This window comes from Lottia gigantea (genome assembly GCF_000327385.1).
Source record: "Lottia gigantea unplaced genomic scaffold LOTGIsca_3, whole genome shotgun sequence".
NCBI lineage: Eukaryota > Metazoa > Mollusca > Gastropoda > Lottiidae > Lottia > Lottia gigantea.
In genome coordinates, this window is record NW_008708986.1 from 5885736 (window position 1) to 5909539 (window position 23804).

Consider the following 23804-nt stretch of genomic DNA (forward strand, 5'->3'; position numbering starts at 1 on the left):
TTATAAATATAAAGGTGATATTGCATTGATCTGTGGAATGTCAAGCAATAATAATTGTGGTACACTAAAAAGATATCGGCACAGTGAGGGTGAAACTCCGAAACCAAACCTGAAAAGCTACAGAATGGAGGATGAAAGTTCAATCCCGAAAGATAGCGCAATAGAGGTGATATCTAAACAAATGGAGATCTTGATAGAGGGAATAGCAGATATGAAAATCAACCAGGAAAAGATGTGTAAAATATTTGAAGATAAAATAGACTGTTTGAAAGATGAATTAATGAATAAAATTGATACAAAAGTTAAAACTTTACATGATGAATTGTCAATAGATATGTTAGTGAGAGGATTAGGATTGACGAAATGGTGAACAGTGTTAAAGGATTACAAGATAGAATGTCGAATATAGAAAATAGTGAAGTGAATGAAAAGAAACCCACTCAACAAAGACCGATAGAGAACGATGACTTAACAGTTGTCGCATTCGGGATTCCATTTGAACAAGGTGAGAACATTGAAAGTTCAGATTGTTTTTCAAATTCGTTATTTTTCACATACATATTATACATTTTACATTATCATACAGAACATATATAAAGGTAGGGTTCCAATCCTACATCTAACAAATTTAACTATAGATCTCATACATCTTTAATCTATAAAATACATGACACGTTGTTTATGGGTATTTGTGACATTTAGAGGGGTCTTTAAAAAGCTTGTATATCTTTCCATTTTTTATTGTAAATTTTTGAATTAGGATATGTGTTTAATTCTAAATTCTTGATTTTATTCAAATATCTACAAAGGTCGAATTTACTAGGGTCAATATTTAACAGTTTACATTTGTAAATATAATATTTTGTCAAATGTATTAATTGGTTCGCAAAGAGCCACTGTGGTTTGGTTTTAAATTTCGTTTTGTCCACAATTCCAAAATGATAATATTCTGAAGATAATTTAATTCTAATTTCACTTGTGCTCCATTTTGAAATAACTGTATCAATATCTTTCAATTTATTTTCAAAATTCAGATTTATAGATTCAGTTTTATTTAGTGTAAAAGATATTCCTAATATTTTTATTGGTTAATTATTAACTTTCAATTTTAATAATTTCATACATTTTTCAATTTCTTCTTTAGATAAATTAAGATTTATTGCATCAGTTTTTGAAATGTTAATACTCAATCCAGATACTTCTTTGAACAATTCTAATAATTCAAAAAGATGCCTAGCAGATTTATATTCTCTTAATAAACATGTTAAATCATCAGCAAATGATATACATTTTAGTTGCTCATTACCAAAGTAAATTCCTGTAATCTTTTGATTGAAGGAGAAATTCTATTACAAAGTTGAAAAGATTAGCACTCATTGGGTCATCTTGTTTTACTCCTTTAGATATGTTGAAATATTTAGTAGTGATTCCATTGTTCATTACAGGGCCAGTTATATTTTTATAAAGTGTTTTTATCCAGCAGATAAAATTTTTACGAAAACCAAAAAGTTCAAGAATTTTATACATACAGTCATGATTGATACTATCAAAGGCTTTCCTAAAATCAATTGCTAAAAGGAATCCTACTATCCTTTTATTATTAGCTAGATCTATACACTCATTTATTACTCTTAAATTTTCATGGATATGGCGGCCTGGAACGAACGCTGTTTGATTTGGATGGATGAGGAGTTGAGAAATGGTTTAAGTCGGATTGATAAGACTTTACTGGCAAGTTTTACGTCAACGTTAATTAAGCTAATTGGACGCCAATTACTGAGTTCAGTTTTATTTTTAGAATCTTTTGGAATTAGTTTTATAATAGACTGCCTTTGGCTTGTTGATAATTCTTCGTTTTCGAAAGCAGTATTTATAGAATTTAAGAAATAGGAAGATACATCGGATCAAAATGTTTTGTAAAATTCGACAGATGATCCATCGTTTCCGGGATTTATAATTTATATTCTAATATATGTTTGGTATTTTCGTCAATTTTTGGAGGGTTTTTATATTCAAATTTATAAAGGTTAGTTCCAAACGAGACACAGTCCTTATTTTCAGAATAAAGGCGTGCATAATCATTAAATATCTCTTGGTTAATATCATAAGAGGATAAAATATATTCACCGTTTTCTTTTTTCAATTTGCTTATTTGCGTTCCTTTTCTAAATTTAGAAATATTGTATTATTTTTTCCTTGAAATTCATACCAATTTATTTTTGATCGAATAATTTAACCACTAACTTCTTCGTTATAATGCGTTCAAGTTTCGATTTCACTACCTGGTATTTATTAAAAAGATTTTCATAATTTTCAGCCAAAGCCTCGTTTAGCTCAGTTTCTAAAACCAAAAGTTGTTGATTTAAGGTATCTTTAAGAGCCTTTTTAATTTTGTTTTTTTTTCTTACTATAGTCAATTGTTTCTAATTTAATTCGATATTTGATATAATCCCATAAGCCTAACTTATCTGTCGCATCGTGATATTCATTTGCCCACACACGCATTATTAATTCTTAATAATTCTTATCAAGGACAAGCGACGAGTTGAAAATCCATAAATTATTACCTCTTGTATTTCTTTTTATCATAGGTCTTTTTTATGACACGTGAATGCTTTCTTTTGAGGATTTTTTAAGCGATATATATCAATTAGTTCGAATTCGTCAATAATAGATTTTAGAATATTACTACTATTTGTTTTAATTCTGTAATTACCACCGTCTCTATCGATCGTTGGATTAATTACATTATTGAAATCGCCGCCAATAATTATTTGTGCATCTAAATTTTGTAAAACAATGTCTTTGCATTTCAACTTTAATTTTGAATAATAAACCGTTTGATCAGCATCCATATTTTTACACTTTACATATAATACAATATCAAATATGCTATTCTCGTACTACAGTAATACATATGCTATTTTTACCTATAATACAATATCAAATAATTTAAATTTATCATGGTTTATTTGATCCTGTTCTCTTTCTATAGACGCTATCGAGCTCATATATGACATTAGATAACTTGGACTGACAGATATTTGATTACATTTACATCTAAATATATAATATTTTGTTAAGATAATAATGTGATTAACAAATTGGTATACTGGGCAAGATTATCTACTTGGTTGAGGTCTATTCCCAAATGTATAGATTTTTTATTTAAATTAATCGCGATTTCATTGTTATCAAATACTTCATGTACCCTACTCCATAAAGTTTGTGTGTGTGTACATTGAATGAATAGGTGATCAACAGTTTCGATTGTCGAGTAACAAAAATCACAGAGGGTGGAGTTAACTTTTTTGAATTTATATAGTTTCTCGTTAGTGTATATTATTTTATGAATATATTTATATTGAAAGTTTCTAGTTTTTTCGTTTGGACAGACTAAGTAGATTCTTTTAAATATTTCTCTGATAGCTTCTTGATCTAGTGATATATCTAATTCCGTTTCCCATTTATCTATTGCTGTTGGTCTTACAAATCTGGAGGTTATTCTCTTATGATATATGTCGCGAGCTTTAACTTTTTGAAAATCACATTGATACATTTTAAGAAAAACATTAATCAGAGTAGAATATATTTCATTTTTATAATTTGTGTGCTTATTCGTTTTATCTGTAACGTTGTGTATCCCGTCGTCGAATTTTAAACATGATTTTTTGTACCCTTTAAAGATTAACTTTTCTGCGACGTTTAATGTTTCATTTAATGTATTACTTAGAAAATCAGAAACAAAGATACAATTTTTCTTTATCATATTAAGGATCATATTTTCATCTGTTTTTATTTTGACATTTTTATTAAAATATGCTATTTGGGATTGAATTGGAGAAATCTTATCAATATATTGGTTATAGATTTGATACCAGTTTTTAAAAAGCTGGTAGTAAAATTGGGATTTTATATTTATACATTTAGATTCATAATTACATGTACATAATAATCGCGGATTGTATGGCATAATAGTATATTCTAATACTTCCTTCCATGGCTGATATTCGTCATTGAATAACTTTTTCACCCAAAATAGGCTTTTACACGCCAAAAATTCTTCAAAATTAATCATGCCCAACCCCCTGTTCTGAGTTGGTTGGTATATCACATCCCTTTTAATTTTATCGTTCCCATTCCATAGAAATTTAAAGAAAATTTGATTAAAATTGTTAATTATTTCTATTGATACGAAAAGTGATTGGATTTGTAATGCTATTTTTGATATACAGAATGTTTTAAGTATCAAAATCTTGCCTCTTAATGTTAGTGTTCTGTTAGCCCATCTTTTTAATACATTTTCTATATTGTTGAGTTTATTCTTAAAATTTAATTCGTCTTTGAAAGCATTATTTGTTGTAAAATGAATACCTAAAATTTTAATTGATGACGTACATAGGTTTAGTCCTAAGTTGGAGATACATTTTGATATATTTTTACACTTGCTATTTAGATTAAATGCTTCAGTATTTGTAAGATTTATTGATAGACCAGAAATTAATTTAAATTGTTTCATTACTTCTAGTAGATGTCTTGCTGTTTTAAAATCCTTCATTAGACAAGTAAGGTCATCAGCAAATGCAACCATTTTAATCGTTTTCGTACCAAATTCGATTCCCTTATATTCTTGATCATTTCTAATAAATAGGCAGAGGGTTTCGATGACAAAATTGAATAGTACCGGTGATATGGGGTCACCTTGGCGAACACCTCTTTCTATTGGGAAATATTTGGTTGTGAAACCATTATTCATTATTGCACATTCTAATTTGTTATATAATGTCTCAATCCATCTTAAGAATATTTTTTTGAAACCGAAGTATTTCAGAGACTTAATCATGTATAAGGGACAAATTGAATCATAGGCTTTAGAAAAATCGATTGTCAATAGAATTCCTGTAATTCGTTTCTGTTGTGCCGGTGTAAAACAATCATCTATAATTCGTATGTTTTCATTTATATGTCGACCTGGAACAAATGCCGTTTGGTTAGCATGTATTAATTTACTAAGAAATTGTTTGACTCTAAGAAATTGTTTGACTCTAAGGTAAAGTATTTTACTAGCAATTTTCACATCAACATTTATAAGTGAGATAGGTCGCCAATTTGTTAGTTCAAGTTTGTTTTTTTCGGGTTTTGGTAAAAGTTTTATTATTGTTTGTCTTTGAGTTTGCGAAAGGCATTTATTTTCAAAGGATTCATTCAAAGAATTTAGAACATATTTACCAATGTATGGCCAAAAACAGCTATAAAATTCTTTTGTAAGGCCATCATTGCCTGGTGATGAATTTAATTCAAGAGTATTTAAAGCTTCCCTATATTCACCGTCGTCTATTTTATATTCTAAGCATTCTGCTTCGTATTCTTCTAATATGGGATGATCGTTTTTGAAAGTTAAAAAATTAATTTCACTTTGACTTTTTTCATTATTTTTTGAATATAGCTGTTTATAGAATTGTTCGATCTCTATCAGAATTTCTTTATTTGTTTGAATCAACGAGTTATCTTTTCTTAAAAGTTTGTATATATTAGTAGAGTTTTGTCTATGTTTTTCTAAGTTCAGGAAAAATTTTGTGTTTTTTTCTCCTACATAATAATTTTCAAGTTTTGATCTTAATATCGCCCCCATTGCCTCTTCCGTATAGATATTGTCTAATCTGGTCTTAACAATTTCGTATTCTATTAGTTTCTCTTCGTCGACATTTAAATTTTGGGATATTTCACTTCCTATTTTCTCATAATCATTAATAAGTTTATTTTTAATTTCTCTTTTAACTTTTTGTTTTTCCTCACAATACAAAATTGTATGTTGTTTTATTTTATATTTTATAAAGTCCCATAGACCTCTCCTATCACTTCTATCGTAGTATTCTGATTCCCACTTATGAAGAGAAGAGCTAATTAAATTTATATAGTGTTTGTCTAAGGTTAGAGTTAAAAATCCAGAGTTTAGACCCTCTTTTTTCAACATTGTGATTAAGATCAAAGGATATAGCACAGTGATAGCTTAAAGTATTGTGGATTATTTCAGTCTTTTTTATATAGTTTGACTATAAGTGTTAATAAATATGTATTTTTCATTTTCAAAAACCAAGATTACTATAACATAATATCCTTCAGTATCACATATTGATTCGATTATATCGATGTTAGCTGTCCAAGAAGAGTTCGATCTCCCATGTGCATATATTCCTTGAGTTTCCCAGTCCCGGTTCCACAATACCTCATCCTTAGTGGTGCTATGAGTTTCTTGTAAAAAATATCACATTATAATTTTTATCTTTCAACCACTGTATAACCTTTAAACGTTTTGTATATTCTCTTAGTCCTCTAATGTTCACAGAAACTATATTAAGTTGTGGCATAAATTAGTAAAGTTAATAGAAAAGGTAACGTCATGGATGACAATCTATAGAATATGACTAAGTATAACAATAAGTACATTAAATAAATTTGAATATCTATACGGTAGCGTCCAAAGCAACGCAAAATGAAGGAATTTCCTGTTGACAGTTTAATATTGATATTGTGCTCTTTTCTCTTATCAAACAAACATGATGAACTAATGGATAATGAAGTATTGGGAGAATAGATATAAAATAATAACATTAATAATAAAAAAAAAACGGGAGCATGGTGTCAAAGAAAAAAAAAACAATTCTGAACATTAAAATTTTTATATATTCATATATATGGAAAAACATTCGCAGAATACTGATGTTAAATGTCTAAAACAAATTATAACTACAAGATTGCAGGATCAATATGTGCAGAATTGGCTGATGACTATAAACACCAGTGATAAATGTATTAATTACCGACTTTTTAAATCTGTTTTTAAGTTTGAAGAATATTTAGTTAGCTTGCCGAACAAACTAAGTCTTAATTATTGTAAACTACGATGTAGGAGTCATAAACTGTGTTTCCACTGACTAAGCCGGCTTAAGCCGGCTTTTTTGTGTTTCCACTGACAAATTGCCGAACCGTTAGCGTTCGGGAACCGTAACGGTTCGGCAATTGAAGCTTTTCTCGTTCGGCAATTTATCGGGGGCCAAATGAAAGCCGGCTTTCGTTTACTCAGTGGAAACACAAAAAGCCGGCTTTTTCTCGTTCGGCAATAGGGGGCGTACTTGTCTTTCCGGCAGCGCGCGCAACTTTAAAAATGGCAGCTTCCATAGCAAACGGAAAAAAGAATTCTTATCAGAATCAAAACCAGCATTTGAACTTTCTTTCGTCGCTGCAAGTATCTACGAATGTCCAAGTTACATCCACTGTAAGAATTGCGTTTTCTCTTCTTTTTAACTAAAATTTTATAAGTTAACATCGAATTGGCCGCCATTATTGCTTTGTTTACCTTAACTGGTCATGCGCAATAATGTACTTCCGATTTAACGATAGTCTTGTACATCGCGTGCTGTCAATAATGTGCGACTTTATGATCGAGACCAAAGTCGTTCGGGAACCAGAAAAACTCAGTGTAAACGCAACGTGTTAGGCAATAAAGCTTAGAGCTAGCTTTCCTTCACAATTGTCAGTGGAAACGCAGTTATTGACTTCCAATTGAAGCTGGTATATTTAAAAATATCCAAAGGGAAAACAGAGTGTGTTATCTGTGTCAGACTGGTGAACTAGGGGATGAATTTCATTATTTATTTCAATGTAACTACTTTTCTATTGAGAGAAAAGAGTATCTGAAACCGTATTTTTATGAGCACCCTTCCTCTCTTAAAATGTATGATTTATTCAATAGAAATGGAAAAAATCTAGAGAATTTATGTAAATTTACCTGTATTGTACTTAAGTTATTTGAAAGCCAATAATTAATAGTATTGTTTTCGTTTAAGCATTATCTCTCTTGTTGTACTGTTTATGCTACATTTATGATTAATATATGAATTTGTTTACATGTGATTTGTATTATATTTAATTAGTTTAAGTTTTAATATTAACAGATTAACTTTTTATTTCTTATTTTGTATCATGTTATAACTATATATATTAGCTACAATTGTATTGTATATTATTCTATGCCTCATTGTGAGATTGATTGAATAGAGATTATTATTTATTATCATAAAGTTTAGAACATCTTTTCATTTCCTGCAGTGAATCACAAAAGCTATGGGATATCCTCTCAAGTGTTTTCGATAAAAATTGTATTAAACTAACAACATCCTTAAAAGTATTTGGTTTATATAAAAGTAACTCAATTCCTAGGCCTTTATCTGATTCTATCAATCATTCATTAATTTTGACTAAATATTTCATTTATACTACTAAACTACAAAAAATAAACATAAATACTAATAAATACAAAACATATTTACTGAATATAGCACAAACGGAACTTAATATGTTTTCAGATATTGAAATATACAAAAATCACTATTCTTCAAAGAGCTAAATATATGTATGAATAGACGTATAGAAATAATGTTATTATGTTACGTCTATCAATTTTATTTAATGTAAATGATGCTTTAATTTGAATAAAACCGTTGAAAAAAAATTATATATATATATTTCTTGAACACATGAGGCCACTTTGCGACTGTCAAAATGGCAGTCTTTCAAGAGAGTTCACATTGTTTGATTAACTATTATTGACTGGCTGACTGACTCTTTGACGCATCTGCCGTGTTTTCATGTCTTTGACGAAGCTGTCGTGTGAACTGACGTATTAACGTGTGATGAAGACCAGTTCTTTGACGTGTTTACTGACGGACTGGAGTTTTGATCAAAACTCATACTAAACGTTTAAAGGGATGCTTAGACTTTCTGGAATACCTGGGGCCACTTTTCGATTGAGTCTGTCAAAAAGGCAGTCTTTTAAGAGAGTTGACATTTCTTGACTGACGGACCAATTTGTGAGTAATAACAGTTCTTTGACGTGTTTACGGACGGAAGGTTTGATCTTCCGATCGTGTGATGAAATTTCGGCCCAAACGTATTGACGCACACTTAACCTTTCTGGAATACCTGATGCCACACAGATCAAAGCAGCCCTTTGAGAATGCTCATATTGTTCATGCGCCAACTTTTACAAAAACTCTGTAAAGAACGAACAATTGGCAATTCCTACTGTTTGCCGACGTGTTTTCTAATTGATCTTTCGTTTTTCATTGAAATATGTTGAAATTCTGTATTTTGTAAGGTATCATTGACGTTGATTTTCAAAATAAAGTTTTTATTTCGTTTTGTGATTAAAAATAATATGATTCTTGTATTTTTAAGGCAGCATTGACGTGTTTACTGATCTACTGACGTGTGATGGAGAAACAATTTATATATATTGTGTCAAATAAGCGCATTCAACTTGTAAGCAATAAATATACTCAGACCTGGATAACAACTAGACAAAAATGATGTTAAGCAATAAAGTGCAACTGATTGAGGCATGTCTTTATTTTATTGTTATGTATGTATATATTGATAGTTTTTCGGTGAAGTTCAAAATTAGTAGCAATTGAATGAATAGTTGGCCTTGACTTCGTAAAACGTGTCGAATTTGGCACGATAGATTGGTATGAAGCCTAGGTATATATTGATGAGATTTCGGTCAAGTTTGAAAATGAAGGCAAGCAAATCTACATTCAATCCTTATATTTACATTCAGTAGTGTTCAGGAATCACCGTACTTATAAAGATAAAATTATTGCCATAATATAGTTAAACCTATCATTATTGTCTGAAAAGTGGAAAAAAACAGCAACACAACTCAATTAACTTTAAGCCCCGCCCCTACGTTGCTAGGCTGACGATGAGGTATTAATAAACAACAACACAAATAAAATAGTGCAAGGTTAATTGAATCCTTTTTTATGAACGAATGAAAAAAACATGAGAATGTTCATCTGTTAGAGAAACAACTAACTTCGTTATTAAACACAAACTCGGAAAGTTTTAGTATAATCATACGCTGCATCCCGCGTTGTCATATAGGAGATGCCATCATTACAACGTCATTACGTCATCGGAAATAACTAAAGAAATTTGTAGGTACATACATTATTCAGATAGATAGTGTTAGTACTGTTAGTCATATACATGACATGACACTATTTAAAAGTTCTTATTACTCATTTATCCAAGCTTGTGCCTCATTATAGTGTACTTTTTACTCAATTTTATTACAAGATATATACAACACAACATATAATACAACAAAACAAAAGAAATGAAGGAAAACTCATCTATAAAGTTAGAAAAAATGATAAGAAAAAAAAGAAAAGAAAACTTTAAAAAAGGCGCATTATATTCACTAATATACAGTTTAGGTGCTTTTTTGAAAATTTGAAATTTTGAGGGTTAATTTTTGAATTTTTAAATTTTTTTTTTGATTTAGTGATATGTAATTTGTATGAAGTTGTTTTGCCAAATATTGAAGGTTTGTAACTAAAGATAAAAGATTTATGGATGTTATTAAGTTTACAGAGTGAAAAACGAAATTGGAAAATTTTGAAAAAACACATAAATATGAATACATAATACAAAATCAAACTTTTATCATAATCTTAAATCTCCACTACCAAATTCTATTGAAACTATCGAATTATTTTAACATTTAAAGGTGCGTTGGCTTCACCTTTTCATAGAAAATATTATATTTTGGATTAATGTATGAAACAACGCCTTTGAACCTCAACCTCAAAACATACAGTTTCACTCAAATACAACATCAATTATGATGTGCTTCTTTCAGTGAAAATGTACTTTTGCCGTTTCTCAAGATTGAATAAATATTTCTCCACTCAGTTTTGAGATATGAAGCGTGAATACTGAAGCCACTTCTTCTATAATAAATCAGAACATCGCATTTCACTAACATCAATTGATCAACATAAGCCGATTCTTGAGAACGACAAGCCAATGTTAAATTTGATCGCATGGTATCTGGGTGCACGTTAGAGGCGTAACTTCCGATATATCTTATACCATATTTAGAAATAGCACTTTTTCGAATACCGAGATGATCTGTGGCCACAAAAATCCTAGATTTATTATGAAAATGTCCGTCGATAAAATTCCACAACTTTGTAACAGCCACAGGAGGAAATCCACCATAATCATAGTTTAAATTTTCAGTAAGACCTGTTCGTAAATGTGCACAAACTAGTTCCTTTCCAGTTTTTTTCGCATCTGAGTTAATAACTCCACTTGACTCTATTTTCACGACCTGACTAAGCACTTTGTCCGTTGGAATCATGATTCTGTTCCAAGATTCTCGAAAGATACCAGCGCGTCCTTTGTTTTTTAAATAAACAGGTAAAAACTTGACATACTTTTGGGCAATTTCTACAAAATGAAAGCAATTGGTTTTAATATACAGCACCTCCGCAATCTCTGAGCTGTTCAGGTTAATGTCAATCAGAGGTACATCGATGCCCATAAAATCAAGAGTTTTGTTTCTTTTACCCTTTAATCCTTTCAATTCCTCTTCTGTGAATATCCAATTATATTCTTTGGTAGGTTTATAATAGGGTTTAATATCACATGGGGTAGATATCAAAATTTTCAATGTTCGCTTCCACACCAAAGAAAGTAAAAACAAAGAAACTATTCCTCTCTGTCTGTCACCCCAGCCACCACAATCTCTTTTCTCATCGCACAGATATACTAAATATTTTTCATTTATTTTCTTCTGTTCGTTCAGAATTGGTATCACGTTCTGGCTAATTTCATTCTTAACATGCGACATGGCGTTCCTGATGTCTACAGGATTTCGACTTCTAGATTCCGTGATAAATGGTATTGAATGCCACACAACCATACATATCATTAATACCAACGGAACATACCAACACAACTTTTTCTTAGTTGCCATCCTAAATTATAAAAAAGGAATTGATTGTCATACAGGGATATTACATTACAAGAGAACAGTGAGTATATTTATTAAACGCCACACATAGAAATATAATATGTGATAAAATATACATAATAAACTACTTATTTTTATACCCCCACATGAAATGGGCGTATATTGCCGTCACCCATATCCGTCGGGAAGGAACAATTCTTGACTGATTTCGACGAAACTTGGTATGGTTGTTTGTAATCACCCAAGGATGAACCCTATTGAAAATCAGACGAATCGAAAAATATTTACTATGAGTTTTTGCCCTTGTTCTTGAAACGCCCGTAAACACTCTAGTAGGTGCAATTCATGACGGATTTTGATGAAACTTGGTATGAGTGTTTGTAATCGCCCAAGGATAATCCTTATCGAAAATCAGAAAAATTGAAAAATATTTAGTATGGGTTATTGCCCTTTCAATATTAGCTTGTAAACACTCTAGAAGGGACAATTCTTGACGGATTTTGATGGAACTTGGTGTGAATGTTAGTAATCACCCAAGCATGAATTCTATTGAAAATCAGAAGAATTGAAAAATATTTAGTATTAGTTATTGCCCTTGTTCTTGAAAACGCGTTCAATTTTTAGTTCGTTAACACTCTAGAAGGCACAATTCTTGACGGATTTTGACGAAACTTGTCATGAGTGTTGGTTATCACCCATGGATAAACCGTATTGAAAAATTGAAAAATATTTAGTATGAGTTATTGACCTTGTTTTTGAAAACGTGTTCAAATTTTGGCTTGTAAACACTCTAGCAGGGACAATTCTTGACGGATTTTAACGAAATGTGGCTTGAGTGCTGGTTATCACACAATATTTCATACTGGTGATTGTTACTATACTGCTAAATATTTTTATTCAAAATCAAAGCTGCCAGTGGGCGTATATTACCTTGCCTGGCAAGCTATCTTTCAGTTTCGTTTACTGAATTATGATTTATCGATTCATGGCAGTGCCATCTTCGAACACACAGCTTTGTTTTGCAAATGACTATTTGTGCACTTCATTGTTTTCGTAATTTAAAAATGTTTTTGTGTCGCCTAATCTGTAGAAACTGTAATAGTTGCAACAACATTTACAATACCTTACATCTACATTTGTGGTCTATTACTGAATGAATATAAATTGGAACATGTTTGCAAAACTCATACTGGCACAGTGCAAATTGTACAAAAAGTAGAAAATTGGCTCAAGAAGGCGCATTTTTGGAGTGATTTTTGCCTGCTTTTCATTTTTGGGATCTCGCAAGAATATCCAATAGGTTGACATTTAAAAAGTTTAGAATTTTGAAAATTCATGGTACATGTTTTTGAGCCGAATTTTGACCAAATTTTTGATTTTCTCGGCTATTTGTCCGATTGCTTTGAAATATTTGGCGGTAAAACAGAAAACAAGTTGGTATAATCAAAAACTTTGCATCACCACCAGTTTTCACGAAATCGACACTTCCTGTGTTATGAATAAATGTCACCGAAACGTACAATAATAGGTTAATATCGTTATGGCTAAAAAATGCGGAGGCATTTACGTGACACTAAAACTAACATTTGCATTTTCTTGAAATACGCCAAAATTCTATTCAGAGATAACGGCTTACCCAATTTTGATGATTTTCGTGTCAAATGAAAGAGCATAAAAATAAAAGATTGGCGTGACCTAATTAAAATAGATTCTTAATGGACTTTTTGTGCTCTTTCTAACAATATATACCAAAAGTTTGTAATGCAAAATTTAAAATTTTGACTTTTGTCACTGACTTTTTGATTTTTACATATAATTTTTAGATAGGTAGATTGATATTTTGACTGCCAACTGAAATCAATTTTCAAAAGTTTGATATCACTTCCGGTTTTGAAGTTTTTCGCTTAAGTTGAATTTTATAGATATTTGAAAAATTGCAGTACGGCCTATGTTAAAAATGGTTAATCAAAGATTTGGAATGATAAAATTCGTCCCGGAAATATCGAATCATCCGCTATCTTGAAATGACCAAATTTACTTCAAATCATTTTTTAGGATCGGGAGTTAAACGGATTTATATCATTTTAATGTCTATACCATCTGCATTCGATTGTTAACAATCGTGTGGGAGTTGATTTTGTTTTTAAGTTATTTCCGATTAATTTTTTAAATATTGACCAAAACTTTTAAGGCTCATATCTCGTGACCTTGACTTTTGTTGACCTTATGTTGCCTTAGACGAGATCTATCCAAAGATGTTTTCATTTTTGTTGTGCAAAGTTAACTTCCGGTTTTACAGCCATTTGAAAATCACGATTTTTAACTTCGAATAGCTCTGTCATGTGATCTGGTATTTTGATACAAATTGCGGTTTTTAGAAAATTTTGTACCGACTACTATAGTAACTTGGTTTTTGCCGTTAAAACTAAAGTCTTCAACGAATATCTAATGATCTATTGATTGTAGATGCTTGAATTTTTAAACTTCCTGGAAAAGGGACGGTTCAAAAAATGGAACAGGTTTTACAATATTTCATAACTTTTTGTACCTAAAAAGGCATGCAAGGTCAAAGGTCAATGATCTAGGATGTCCATTCATATTTTGATTTGTGATGTCCGACATATACTTCCGCTTTTACAGACGTCCGAAAACAGCAATTTTCAAAACATGTAAGGCTCATATCTCTTTTATTTGACCTTTGTTGACCTCTTGACCATTACAAAAGTTATTGTGTTTGGCGTATATATTTTCATTTTTGTTTTGCGATTTTTACTTCCGGCTTTACAAAACCGAATTTTAGTACCGGATGGTATCAAATTCATGTCTCTTTTCACTACCGAACGTTAACTAGTTAATCGAATGTTTTTCTTTTTAGTTAGAAATCCAACTGTGACTTTAAAATGCAATGTTTCACCGATGCATCATCCAGGATATGCACTGCATCGGTGATATTCACGGTTCTAGTTATATAATTGATTTATTTATCTGATACCCGAAAGGTTAATAATAATAATTATTTATTGTACATGGGTCAGAATTAGGCCCAATACACAAGGACATGGTCCTGTCTAACATGGTCCTGGGACAATATAAATAAATACTTCGATGGACAACCTGTTTCACACATACACAAGTACATGTGTATTAAATGGACAGACTATGCTACTGTTATCAAGTACATGTTTACACAAGAAGTACAAGCTATCACAATGTAACCAGTATAATTATATACAAAACTATAAATTTCAAACAAAAAAGAACATTATCACCGATACACCACGCCCCCATCAACCCCCGAAACGCTCCAGCCCACACACGGGAATGAAAGGGCACAAAACAAACAACGATAGGAAACAGAACAACAAGCATACATAAAGCAAAAGCCGACATCCACAACTCGCCAAGACCAGCGACTAACAAACAAAAACGACAGACAAAAACATGCCAGAGGACAACGAAGCACCACAATGCAATCAACAAGCAGCCAGAGCACAAGGAACACAATAGTTCATGCACCATGCTCCAACCGCCCAACAACTACACTGCATCACGCCACCATCCACCGGCGCCTAGCATGCCATCTCCCATTCACGGCCATATGCGGTCCATGATCACCAATCCAAGTGAGCTACAGATGTCAGCCTCCAACATTCCAGAAAATTCACATACACAAGCACATGTGTATGAGATGGATGAATTAAATTAAATATATTTCCATGATGTTAACCTTATCGGAAATTTGATTAATCTTTGGGCCTCACTAAAATTTTGAAAGTTTACTTACCTTGAATATCTGGCAACAAAGCAACAACCAGGATCATGAAAAATAATTAATGAATTTTTATGGTTCACGATCGAAATGTTTACCAGTCGATCTCTTGAGTATTAATTATATTATATAACACGTAAGCCTGATGTGGCCGAATGAACAATATTAATAGGCACAAATTAGGTTTGTTCGTTGTTTGAAACTGGTTCAACTTCATATTTATGTAAATTATGTTCTATATGACTGCATAAATACTATTTTTTCTATTACTTCTTTGTCGTTAATTTTTTTATCGTCTGTGATTCAATGAGGTATTTCAATATGGCTAAAAACTGTTATTGCGAATGGATTGAAACGATTTGTTGAATTTGTTGTTGATAATATTTATTTTCTGTAATTGTAATTGTTGAATATGTATGTACAAAAAAAACAATAGCATAATATAATAAATTGAAATTACACAATATAAAGAATTAAAAATATACAATATTAACATACAAATGTGGAATAATAAATGAGAACTACCATGGGTGTGTAGTCTACTCGCTTGCTAAAGGTACATTAGCTCTATGCCCGTGAATTGAAAGGATTCGTCGAAAACTCGTTGCAAGGAAACTTAAACTAAGTTTCCTAATTTGGCAACTTTAATCGAGTCGGGTCTTATATTCGCTTTGATTCAATATTTGCTTCCTGAATCTTTTGAAAGCGAACTAAACATTCTCAGGAAAACGTATTAATGATTGTAATATAAACGTAATAATATTCGTAATGCGAGCGTAATAATAAAAGCGTAATAATAAATAATTGATGTATGTAACGTAGTAGTTGCAATAGGGAAGACATAAGCATAAGCCTAGCTCTCTATGTGTGGCAACCTAACCGAATCAATAATTCTGTCTTTACACTTGGATTCAGTGGTAGAACACGAATCGATTTGAAGTGTATCAAAATACAAAATAAGTAATGTAATAAATATAAAAAAGCGTTTGTATACACATGTAAAAACAAGTAATAACTTGTAAAAATTAAAATCAAATGCATAAATTGGTTAACTATATATATAAAATTACTCTAGCACATTCGGAAGCTCAAATACGACATGTAGTTTTGAATTGTGCAAACAAAAATAAAAAATAAGTAGAATTAAATGATAATTCTGCAAACAAAAATAAAAAAAAAGTGGAATTAAATCATAATTCGGCAAATAAAAATAGAAAATAATAAACAAAAAATCAAATTGAAATTGTTAGTTCATTTAATTACCTGGGAATTGTTTTTAATTATAATGGCAGATTTAATGTAACACAGAAAACATTAGCAGCGCAAGGTCTTAAAGCATACTTTTGTATTAAAAAGTCATTGTATTAGAAAAACATTTTAATATTGTAACATGTATGTCATTATTTGATGCTTATGTTAGTCCTGTTTTAAACTATGGTTCAGAAATATGGGGTATACACCCTGCTGAAAACATAGAAAAATTACATACTAAATTCTGTAAAAATGTTTCTGGGGTCAGATCATCGACTTCAAATAATCTTGTGTATTCTGAATTAGGTAGGTTCCCTATGTTTCTAAAAAGAAACAACAAATACAAAATGGCGGATTTCACTTATTACCAAACGTCACCATTTTTTATCGGCCGAAATTCCTTATAATCTCAAGCGGTAATCGGAATTCCAAGTGTCGTCTGCTAGAATGTAGTCCAACGAATGAAGTCACCTGATCAACTAGCGGATTCCGTGTCAGCAGAAAATTTCTATGGAACACAAAGTGGACCATATTCTTATGTTATTTCAGTGACTTTTAGCAATAAATCACGCTACGTATCTTATTTTGAAAGTCATAATTTTTTTTTTAAAATCGTGGTTCTTTGAAGGAATTGTCACTAGTTATAATGAATTGATATTAAAGATAAATACTAAGAGAAGTTAATTATATCACCCGGTATCCATACAACGTGTTTTTCTAGACTTATTTATAGATCAAAAATTATACACGAAAATAGGTGACGCATTCGGCCGCCGTTACCGAGTTGGTTGCTCATGAAATATGGGTCAAAGTGAAGGATTCATAAAGAAAATCGAAATAAACCCATTTTTATTATTTTGTAGAATATCTGAGGAAACATCTAAGACATAAAAATTTTTTTTCGTTTTTTTAACTTTGACGAAATTCGGTGTTGAATCCATATATCCACGAAAATAGGTTACACCACTGTATATTATTTTTTTAATATGGAATATTGATGTAATTATATTTATTTACATATATATTTTTATTTACACCACCCTCCGTCGTCCTGATATTTTGTGTTAATGAGTGTATGTCCATGTACCATCTGTATACGACAATAAAACAAAACAAAACAATACAACTTGAGCATCAAACTGTTACTATCACTTTTTCGAATAAAAAAAAAACCAAATCAAATTAACTTTAATACCAATATATTTAATAAGCAGAATAGAATTTAAATCACCCATGTATGTGAACTGCGTAGTATTATACACATTACATTCTATAAAGCTCATTTAGCTTGCAAAACACAGATCGAAAGACTGTCAAAATCCATTTGGAAGTTAATATTTTGTTTTTTGAACAATCTAGACAATCAAGTAGGGGAAATACTTGAATAATAATATAGGCCCCAAAATCGTTTTGGTTTAGTCTTACTTCTATTTTATTAGTATTAACTTTAAGTGTCCTTATTACTTCATATTGGCCTTTTTGCCCCTAAATACGAAACTATTGCTATTGTTTTAATACCGACTAAATTATAATGTGTGCTAGGTCTGTCTCTTTTGTGAGCACAATTAAAATTATATTGATTTACTACTTTCTTTTTTGCTACTCAATGAAGGTGGCTACCAACCTCAGGCTAAACCCCCTACTCTACAGTCGATGATTTCGCCGTGAGATGTTTAGTTATGAAATGATTAAAGGGTTGGACGTTTTTTTTTTTTTGGAATTTTTTTTGGAAGGAGCACTCAATCAATTCCGAATGCATTCTAATAATGTAAATTATATTGATGTTGGATAAATACATTTGACATAAGAGCTGGAGTTTTCTCAGAATATGGTTATGCATTATTACCATATATCATTACATAGATAATTGTAATGCCACTAATAATCTGAAAATCTGTGTTTTTTTGAGAATGTTACTCTCAGTTAACGTCGCATACGTCACTTGCCACGCAAATACTGTTTAAATCTTATGTGTTCCATGGTCGGGTACGAATAACATTAATGTAGGCTTAATTTTCGTCGGTGCATACAGGCCTTTTCCTACGTAGAACGCAGTATAAGTATATTATAGTATAAATGCAAAAAAATAAAATCAAAATTTTCTAAGGACGTCATTTACTTAATTTATCGACATCACCAATTTCACACCAAAGATATACCCCTATATTATAATAATGTTATATGTATAGATGTTTACAACACCTTTAAAACAAATATGTTCCATGGTTCCCTCGAATGTCAAACAACATGCCAGAAAGCAAATAAATAATTTAAAACACAAAACAGATCTGGCTAAAACTGGTTTGGTCTGACTTAAAAAAATTATTTTACCCGTTCCAATGCATAGCATTAACACTAAAATAAATCTTTCTCCAACATTGCATGTAACCATTTCTTTACCTTTATCTGAAATTTTGAAAGAGCTGTATTGTACAACATTGCTGTTGTGATCCATATTAACTTATTTCGGCTGATACTGATACTATACACTAATTAAAATCAGGCCTATTTTATTTCTAATAAGCGCGAAAATGACAGCTTTTAATCTAAGTTTCTATTATGTATCACATAGAACTAAAATAAATGTATTTAAAGGGACATTCCGCTTTTTGTAAAACATTTTCGGTATCAAAAACGTCGTAAATTATTCCTGAAAATATTTCTAAGTATGTTATGAAACTCTATGTATCTACTTGATCAATCTGAATTTTGTTTTAAAAGGGTTAATTAAAAACTGAGAGTAGTAATTGTTAATTTAGCAGTTTGAGCTAGTTTTGGTGTTTGGCTTTATAATGGCTCGATATGTTTAATTGAACATTTTAGAATACGCAGGGGACATATTTCTCTGCAATTTTCTTTACTTTAATCCGTACAGTACTTTTCGTACAGCTTCCAAAAGCATAATGAACCTTAAACGTTTATGTAAACTTAGTACACATTTTAAATAGTTTTGGTGTTTAAAATTTAACGGCTGGATTTTTTTAGTTAAAACTTTAAGATACGTTAATGAATGCATTAGATTTTAATGTATAGTTTTCACAAATAAGAAAAAATTCGATATACAAAAAAAGCGGATGTCCCTTTAAAATATCTCATTAATAATAGCTACTCTACACATATTTTCATTATTATAAACTTGTTAATAATACTCGAGAACAATTCTAAAATGTGCTATTTATCGTTATTGAATTTGTTTTAAAAGGGCTAATAAAAGCAGTTTGTGCTAATTGTTAAGCAAGCAGATAAAACTTTTTAGTTTTGGTGTTAAAACTCCTCGATATTTTAGTGGAAGCCTTCAAAATAGGAGACATATTTCTCTGATTGATGATTTTTCGGCCTGATTAACATACTTAGAGTTTATTGCCAAATAGTTTGAGATCGTTTCCTGATCGTTTTTCTGCTCGGTTCCAGGTCGTTTCACGTTTTCATTGGTCGTTTCCTGGTCGGTTCATGTTTTAGTAAGTACGTACCAGCCGGTAACGACGTATGAGGGACAGAGACTTAAAACACAAATAAATATAGAGACTGTCGTTAAAAGTGCTTGTTTCCTAAGTTTAAACATTTTATCTACACAAGATGCAAAGTGAGGTAAAATATCAGCATTGTTCATTAAAAAGTACATTTTATTTACATTATCATACAGGTTAAAAATTGTTCAATTTGGCAGGCTCTGGTAAATATTGATTGTCTTATATGGTTATAAAAATCACAATTAAAAACAAAATGTTCTTCATCCTCAACTTGTCTGTAGTGATACATAATCTATCACACACAGGCTCAGGTGGTTTAAAAAAAAACGTCCAGTTTCTATTCTGAGGGGTAGCGATCCAGCTCTTACTTTTGGCAAAACTCGTCTGTGGGACCTATTAATAATTACTTTAACATGTTTCTGTACCAAACACAATGTTTGCCCCGACTGACACCTGCAATACCGATACCGACTTTATTCTCACTAGAATACCCATTTTGGCACCCTGCATGGCGTTGCCCGTCTTCATTAGCCCACAAGGTGCAGAAGAGTAGGACGTAGAACTCCATTCATTTCATTTAGAATACCCATTTAATTCCAGATATATGACCATTATTGGCCTATTGCTTTTAATAATGTTCTGGGTTTTTTTGTAATAGATTTTATCTAATAATTACCAATAATCAAGGACTTTTTGTCACGTACGTGGTAAATAGCCACTGTCATACGTGCTGTCTTTCCTATAAACATTTTCAAACCATTTTGACTTCTCTTAGTATATGGACTGAACAAAGGCTTTTCTTTCACAAAAGTGCAAGCCAATGAATTGTCGCTAAATTGTCATGTGACTAACACGTGATGAGTTAATAATGTCAACATGGCAAGCATCAATATTATTGTTTGCGGAAAACTGCCGATATCTCCGAATTTTTCTAATATAAACCATCTCTAAGCTCAAATTTTGTGATCTTAATTAAAACCGTACGTGAACAGATGTGAATGGATCACGTTTTACGTTTACAAACGATTAATCACCATAAGAGACTGCGAAATACGAAAAAAATCACTGTATCAGTGAATGATTAAATGCTCATATCAAGGTTTATCCATGCAAAATATGGCTAGGGAGAATTCTTTCAAAAAAGCATTAGAAAAATATAATGTGTAATAACATCCATTGGTGTATAATAAAAAACAAACAATGATATGATACATTTAAATAATAAAATGGATGTTCTTTAAATAAATGAAGAAACAAATGTCAAGACATAACAGAATATACACATCATATTATCACAAGAAAACAAACAAAATAAAGTGGTATCAAAGAACATATTTTAATAATAAACCAGAAAAAGAAAATATATCATGTAATTAACATTATAATTTGAAAAAAGAAAGATCAATTAACATACAAAACACAACATTTTAACAATATTTTACACAATATTGATAATTCATATCCTAGACTGATTCCCCAATATCACTCCCTTCTATATCCGACCCCTCATCACTATTAAATATTTCTGTAGGGTACTGACAGTATTAACACATCCTGTGCATCCACATAAGTCTGCACAGGAAACATCTGATAATTTACACGAACATCTTTTCGTATCACATTTACCAGAGCAATTGCAATGAACATATTTCAATATAGTGTCTGGTGCTGGATCTAATGTCATCCCATCGATCGAAATTTGGTCATTTGCAATGCTCCAGCCAAGGTCCTTTGGTGATGGGCTCGATATATATTGCTGCAGTGAGCGTTTATGACCTGGAGTAGTTTCCTCACTAAAATCGATATTGTCCCAAACCAGCACGGCATTCAATTTCTCAGAAAAACACTGGCCCTTTATTCAATTGCATTTGGGCTAAAGATGTATCATACCGCACAATAGTCTTATGTGACGAACTGTGTCCAAATCCTTTCAGAAGGTCGATAACCTTTTTTGAACCAGTTATGTGACGCAACGTTAAACCGAGTGACAAGGATTTCACTGTATGCTTGCGACCTTTCGACCGAAGCACAACAATATCCTGAAGAATAGACAGCAGTTTAATATGGGTAACTTCATCAACCTTTCCAAATTAAAATCACAAGGCAAAGAAGGCCAACTACCTCATACCCTTTACATAAATACAATTCCGCTTTTAACTCTAAGGCTGCAGTGTACAGTGAATGTAGCGTATTGTCATCAAACTGTTTATGAACATGTGTTTCACTTGAGTCTGTGGTTTTGTCAGAGTATCACTATTATTAAGTAAACAATACCTTTAAACCAATAGTCAATAGATACTCTGGTATATCCTATGTTACTATAAATAGTTTATGACTCTTTCTAATAATACGTAATCAATGTATTCCTACTCAATCAAGTAGTTCGGTTCCAACATGGCTTATCAATAAAACTAACTAAACATTCTTCTTCATTATATGATTCCTGAACCCGTACCGAAGAGTACAACAGGTTTCACTTGAAAACTGTATCTTTTCAACATGTCTAACATCTTCCACGAATACTAGCTCACTTTTGTAGCGTTTAGCAGGTAAATGGAAGACCAATTGTGGATACTTTAACTGAAGCCTCTTCTTTAACTTTTGAGACCTAGAATAATAAAATATTTTGTATTATACAAGGGAGATAATTTACATATTTGTTACTTCAAGTGGTTTTCTGATGCAAAATTACAAAACAAATGACATTAATATGAATACTAATGATTCTAATGCAGCAAACAATGTGTACAACTAAATGTACAGAATTGTTTTCTTTCACGATCGATGCAAATATGGCAGACCAAGGACGAGCTGGCAGAAAGGATCCATGATGAACTGAAGTCGTCATCCCTGTAAAAATGGTTTTTTCTTCATATCATTTCAAATAGAACAAAAAAAAAGTCACCTGTATGAAGAGGCGTCAACACCATCTTGTTTTGCCATTTTTATGAATAAATCTAACAACCTAGACATCCTTAACCAGTAATGATTCTTGATTGTATCACATCAGCACAAAATCTATCAAACGTAGTTTTGTTAACAATCTAGATCCACCTGTGACCTACAAAAATAATGCAAAATCAGCTTGCCTTTGTATGTAAAGAAAATCGCAACTTACAAATCAACAGTGGTTGTATGCCACTGCACAAGGGCAAGATTGCTGGCATCAAACATATACGGTGTGACTTTCCAATGACTTGGGGCAGGTAAGTAAAGTAATCTATTGGTGAAAGATCAAGATATGCACAGAAATAGGGCATATTCAAACAAATTACATGGATCAAGGTTTATAGATGTTAAGAAAGTAGTCTGTAAAATTGGCATGTCAAAAAAAGAAAATCCGACTCACACTTCAGTGGCTTTACTGTATAAAAATTGGCATGATAATGTACTTCAATAGCAAAACAATCTTGGTCTCGAACATGCTTCAGTATTGACTCATCCTGCTTCTTTTCTACTGCTTCACGCAGAACTCCTAAAATATAAAAGA

General features: G+C 31.3%; 2 protein-coding genes across 2 annotated transcripts in view; both read right to left on the reverse strand.

Moving 5' to 3' along the window:
* Positions 1 to 10681: 10681 nt before the first annotated feature.
* LOTGIDRAFT_153509 (hypothetical protein) lies at positions 10682 to 11827 on the reverse strand (the record flags this gene model as incomplete). The annotated part of the gene is made up of 1 exon (XM_009057389.1): positions 10682 to 11827. The coding sequence occupies one exon, from the start codon at positions 11825 to 11827 to the stop codon at positions 10682 to 10684; it is 1146 nt and encodes a 381-aa protein (XP_009055637.1).
* An 11029-nt stretch (positions 11828 to 22856) lies between these two features.
* Positions 22857 to 23804, reverse strand: part of LOTGIDRAFT_153510 (hypothetical protein) — a gene marked incomplete at both ends in the record, with an annotated part of 7268 nt that continues 6320 nt past the window's right edge. Inside the window, one exon of the mRNA XM_009057390.1 lies at positions 22857 to 22922. Within this exon, the coding sequence (XP_009055638.1) occupies positions 22857 to 22922 (66 nt within the window). The remainder of the gene's footprint in view (positions 22923 to 23804) is intronic.